Here is a 6,094-nt window from a genome sequence, read left to right on the forward strand (position 1 = left end):
TTTTATATGTTTTTTGTTTCACTACTTATTGATTTATATTTATGAGTTATTCATTGATATATGTCTTTATTTTGTGTTGAGTGAAATCAATAATTTATTTTGTTTACTTGTATTTTCCACACATGTGGTTATGCGTTTTGTTTAAGTGTTTTAGGAAATATACAGGTTGATTCAATTGAGCTGCTGTTTACACTTGCAACTGATGGATAGTAGTTAGGATTGGATTTGTTATAATGGGCAATTTTTTGTAAAGGGCTTTTCTTTGTAAACTTTGAGCTTTAAGTTGTGTTTTGACACGGATTGCCAAAGGGGGAGTTTGTTAGGTTCTAAAGATTTAGGAACTAATGTATTTAAAACTCTAATGTGTATTGTTGGCAAATCATGATCAAAACAAGTTGTTTAGTCTTGTTTAGACTTGCTCAAAGTTGTGTCTTTTATATAAAGTTGGAATCGAGTTGTTGCAGAAGTATTAGTGCATTTCGGCCTGGCTCAATCGATCGAAGAACAGGCTCTATTGATCGAATCTTGTGCATAATGTTTTTTCTGCAGATTTTTCCAACTCAGCCCTAACCTATTAAAACGTGTTGGGTTTTATGTTTTGCTCTAAGTATAAAAGGGAAACCCTAACCACATTTTTGTGTGGCTCTATTTTGCTCTGTGTGTGAATCTCTTGTGAGATCTAGAAGTGGTTGTCTTCACATATGCTTAGGATTATCAAGAAGGAGATTTGATTGAGAGCTTGATGATCATTCAGTTGCTGCACTAAAAAGTTTAAAGAAACACAAGCGGGTGTGCTTGTACTTGTTGGAGAATCCAAGAAAGAAGGAGTCCGTGGTCTCAGAGCTTGCACGTGGTCATGTCAGTAAGTTTCTATTGGTGGGTAGCAATAGGATGTTAGTGGTTTAAGTCACTATTGTAAAACTTCGATTCTTTCATAGTGAATTTAGGTTTTCCTTGAGAATAGTTAGGTTAAATTCTCCCTAGGTTTTTACCAGTTTGGTTTCCTGGGTCATCATATTATTGTGTTATTTATATTTCCACTGTTATGCATGATATGATTTTTTGATGGTGATAACCTAGATCTGGAATTTGGACTAAGTAATAACTTGGCTAATTAACTAGGTTAATCCAATTGTGTTTTAAGGGATCTAAAAACTCACAAAAGATATTTTATTTTAAATGATTGTTTGCAAAACCCAAATTGGTTGTTTCAAACAAGGACAAAGTCCTCTAATACTTTGAGTAGAGTATTTTAGGGAAAAATTTAGTAGACAATGAAGGTGGTAAGGCTTGCACGCCAAAGGACTAGGAGGCATATGATTATATCAAGAAAAGGATAATGGTCAAGAAGATGTGTTCTATATACGTGGAATCCTTGAGTTATTTGATTGTGGAAGTAGTAGGGGTAACAAGTCTGATGACACACCACTTATTTGTGATCTGTGATACAGAGAGTTGTAAGAGAGCAGGACTTCACATGCAAATGCTATTGAATAGTTCTAGGAAAGTAGTTCATATGCTCAACGATTATGGCAAGCAACTCCACTTATAAATGCTATTTCTCACTTGGTTGTTGGGCTCAATGGTGATGTTGCTACTACAACTACTGTGAAAAAATTAGAGTCATCTTCATTCTAAATTGTCCACAAATGTCAGTAATTAACTAGGGCAGGCAGACGCATCGGCATCTGCTTACGTCTAAGTTCGCAGGTACTAGCTGTCTAATACAAAAATTTGATTGTAGTTTTGTTTTGTTTTTTCTTGACGTTTTTAATATGGGAGATATGAAAAGAATCTGAATATTCTTCTAAAAACCACCAAAACCTAAGTTAATCACTCATCATAGTTTAATTACCCATATGTTGCTAAGGAAACTACACAGTAGTTTCAGCAAATTATTACTTAGTACTTATGAGGAAGCTTAAGTACTTCATATTACAATACTTAGTACAAACCTTGTAATTTACTTTATAGTAGTACAAATTAATTACTTCATATTACAATACTTAGTACAAACCTTGTAATTTACTTTATAGTAGTACAAATTAATTACTTAGTCATCTAAACTTCCATGCATGAGGAAGTTAAAGATTTAGTTAAGACCTCAGTTGGGAAAGGTCCCAGGCTTGACCAGCTTTCATACTGAATTTTTTAAGCCTTCCAAAGAACATGACAATGATGAGGATGAATTTTCCCTTAGTACTCCACCTTCCAACGAATCCATACCATGTGTCTACACAGAGGCTATTTGGTTTCAATTGCCGTTTGCAGCTGTATCCAGTGGTGAACCCAACATTCCCGTATGCACTAAACGTAACCAGAGAATCTTAATTAGTTATTTTATACAGCCTACAGGTGATCCAAAAAACAATTGAACTTCGTATATTGTTTGCTACTACTATAATTCCAAGGCCACTCTGTTTACCAAAGATTCCAATTCTACCTTCAATTTTTTTCCGCTAAATTGTAAACTATGCCCCTTAAAGGTTGGGGCATTTAGATTTTACATTCTAAAATTTTAGAATTTAGATTTTACTCTTGAAATTTGGGGATATTTGGATTTTACATCATGACACTTTAGAATTTGAATTTTACCCCTTGTAGTTTGAGAGTATTACACCATAAAATTTGAGAGTATTTGGATTTTATATCCTGATATATTTTATCTCCTAAAATTCTATTTTGTTTGCATCAACAGCCCATTTGTCCATATTTTATGTTAAGTACAACATAAACTTGTCATGCATGTTTAGCTCATCCAATAAAATGATGCCACATCATTTTATTATGCCATGCATAGCAAGTTTGTATGGCACTTAACGGAAAATATAGACGGAGGAATTACTGATGCAAATGAAATAGACTTTCAGGAGGTAAAATCCAAATTCTGAAACTTCAAGAAGTAAAAAATCCAAACATTCCCAAACTTTAGAGGGTAAAATCTAAATTCTGAAACTTTAGGGTGTAAAATTTAAACAGCGTCAAATTTCAAGAGGTAAAATCCATATTCTAAAATTTCGAGGTGTAAAATAAAAAAAAAACCCTAAACTTTAAGGTATAGATAGTATAGTTTACAATTTAGACTCTTTTTCTTTTTTAAACATTTATGTTTCTCTAATACTTTGTCACGTCAATTTTCTAATGTACTTTGTGTCTCATCCGAATGATTACATGCATAAGATCAGAAGATATGATATAATAAGAGAATAGTAAAGAAAGTAGGAAAAAAAAAAATTTATATACCTTATTACTTCTATGGTGACGTTCAAAACATTGAAGTTGAGGGGGTCTTCTTCCATTTTCTTTCTCTCTGTGATACATATGAGAATAATGAAAATGGCTAAATAGGAGAGTTGTGAGAAGATTAGACACTCCATAAAAGTCTTCTTTCGATTTTGGCTTCGCTTCCCATTTTCTGGGAACTCCTCATGGACATGAACGTTTGGTGGAATGAACGTAGCATGTGGTGGGAGATTCCTATAAGATAAAAGTAAACTTAGCTGGTACCATATTAAAGGGGTTTTTTTTTTTTTTTTTTTTTTTTTTTTGGGAGTAAATTTAATTAAGTTCATTCTACCTGACCTGGTATGCATGTGTGAAGAAAATTATTTTCATGATGAATAGTCACTGAAGATACCCATGATATAATGTCCACATAAGCAACTCTGAAACAAATCTTTTCACTTAAACAATTATAAGTGGAAATAAGGATAATTAATAATGCATGTTGGAGTCACTATTGAAACCCCACGGCATGGATAACAATTGTGGGTCAAAACTCAAAAGCACAATTGCGAAGAGCCATAAGACTGACTTTAATGAAGTGGCAACTTATGCTTCGGGAACCTCAGCCCAAAAAACAACGAACATGACAGTGTCATTCCAAAAGGGATACTGATTAAGCAATTGTAGTCTAATCTTTGCTGTTAAAGTTTGATATTATTATAATTTGAATTTTGTTAATGGATCTCCTAAAAACATATATTTATAAAATATTTTTAAAAGCTTTTTATGGATAGGAGAAAAAATATTTTAATTTTTTTTAACAGTATTTTATATTTTAATGTGGTAACCAATTAATATCAGAAAAATTATATAATACTTCAAAAATACAATAAATGCGTAATATCTCCTTACGTATAATGAAATCTAATATGAATTTAATTAGTAAGATTCATTATCATATGAGATGATGAAGTACACTTTTATTGTATTCTTAAAGAATAATTATTATAATTGTTCTTTTTTTTTCTTTTTTTCTTTTTTCCCTGAGAAGACTACAAAATTGATTTTGAGGGTAGGTATTTGGGGTACAATAAACTTTTGTATAATTGTCAAATCTAATGAATGGCGATCATAATTTATAATCAGATGGAATATTGATTCTTTAGTCAAAACTGGCTTAGCCAATAAAAGTTATAAAAGGGTATATGCCAAAACGTCTGGTGTGACTAGCCACTAAGAACCATTTCCTTGTAATCTCTTAACATTATTATCCCAATCATGCATTTACGTACAGTCTCTTAACTTTCTTACCCCAATCATGCATTTACAGTGACACTCTCTTAACATTATTTCTCTTGAAATGGAGAGTCTATTTTACAAATGGAGAAGATGTCAATACCCTTGACATGGAAATAAAGAACAATTAGAGTAACCGAGAGAGAATGTAAGACAAACTCACATACATCATTACGACGAAGAGAACCAGAATTGCTGAGGAGATGCCGGAGAGATCAACTACTGATTCACCAGTATGCCGCGAGTTCACAGTTTGAAACAACGAGCCAACGACTTTCTGATACAAATTCAGACCCTCCATGACTTGTGAATTCCACTCCATGGAGCAAAACAGTATAAACTGTATCAATATGAACCCGAAAACAGTCATAGCTAGAAGCAAAGCGTGATGACCAGAGAGCAAATGACCATAGCCCATATCTCTATAATTCATCAATATATATCTGAATTCCTCACGCTTGGTTGTTTTCTTTAAGACCCAGATCATGGCTAACAAGCATGGGGGGTACAAAGTGTTCCCCATAAGGATTTGTGGAATGAGAAGTAGTAGGAGACCTGAATTCTTCTTGAAAACTATCATGTTCTCATTTGTTGGGACAAAACCACAATTTGTGAAAGTTGAAACAGTTGTGAAGACAGAAAAGGTCAGTGTTTCTAGGCCCTTGTCTTTGAGTGCCTTCCTCGCACTCGGAACAAAATTTACATACAATGAAACAAGACTAGAACCAATTAGATGAACCACAAATAGATAACCCAAAACCACATATCCCAAAACCTTCATGGAGCTATAATTAAGACTACCATTCTCAATAATATTATTGATGTCTGGTTTCTCTTTTTCTACATCAAGTTCAATTTTATTGTCAGAATCAGTATGGTCGGGAAAATAGTGGCTGAGTTTAACACTGTTTTGGTCACTACTTGGACAATTTTTGGAGAACTTGGACCTTGTAAATTGGAATCCAAGAAAGGAAGTGAATACCTCTCCACCAACGAACATTAAGATTGTCATAATAATGAGTTGGGTATTGGAAAAAACCTCCATTTCGATTGTTGACATGCTTGAAACTGTGGTGGCAGAGACGGACGTGAAGAACATGTCAAAGTCCTTAGGCCTAAACCAAGCAGTTCTTGGCTTTGAGACCATCAAAGCTAGATGACCAAAAAGAGAGACAATTATGAAGTAACTGAGCTGGATCCAAAAAGGGCTGACATGGAAGAGGAAGAAATGAAAAAACGAGCGAATTTGACAAGAGAAGAATTGGTTGAAACAAGAAAGTTTTTTGCGTGAAAAGCTAAAGAAAATCTCTAATTTCTGGCCAAGACAAGAAGAATTAATCATCTTTACTGAGGTAAGATTTGCATAACCATGCTTAAAGTGGATATATGGGGCTTATTTATAAAGGGGCAGTACGTGCTGTACAAGCTCTACAATTTAGTGGGATACATGAGATTATTTATTCATCTAGCTAATGCACTGAAATGACAATACGGTCCATTTGAATATAACTTATTTTGCTGAAAACTGAAAATTGAAAACACTGTAACAAAATAAATTTTAAATATGTGAATA

General features: G+C 33.4%; 1 protein-coding gene across 1 annotated transcript; it reads right to left on the reverse strand.

Moving 5' to 3' along the window:
* Positions 1-2,096: 2,096 nt before the first annotated feature.
* On the reverse strand, positions 2,097-5,863 carry LOC115966363 (sodium transporter HKT1-like). The gene is made up of 3 exons (XM_031085608.1): positions 4,689-5,863; positions 3,244-3,477; positions 2,097-2,307 (listed from the first exon to the last, which is right to left on the reverse strand). Exons 1-3 carry the CDS (start codon positions 5,861-5,863, stop codon positions 2,097-2,099), a joined length of 1,620 nt encoding a protein of 539 aa, XP_030941468.1.
* Between the last annotated feature and the right edge of the window lie 231 nt (positions 5,864-6,094).

Source organism: Quercus lobata, chromosome 11, assembly GCF_001633185.2.
Source record: "Quercus lobata isolate SW786 chromosome 11, ValleyOak3.0 Primary Assembly, whole genome shotgun sequence".
Taxonomy (NCBI): domain Eukaryota; kingdom Viridiplantae; phylum Streptophyta; class Magnoliopsida; order Fagales; family Fagaceae; genus Quercus; species Quercus lobata.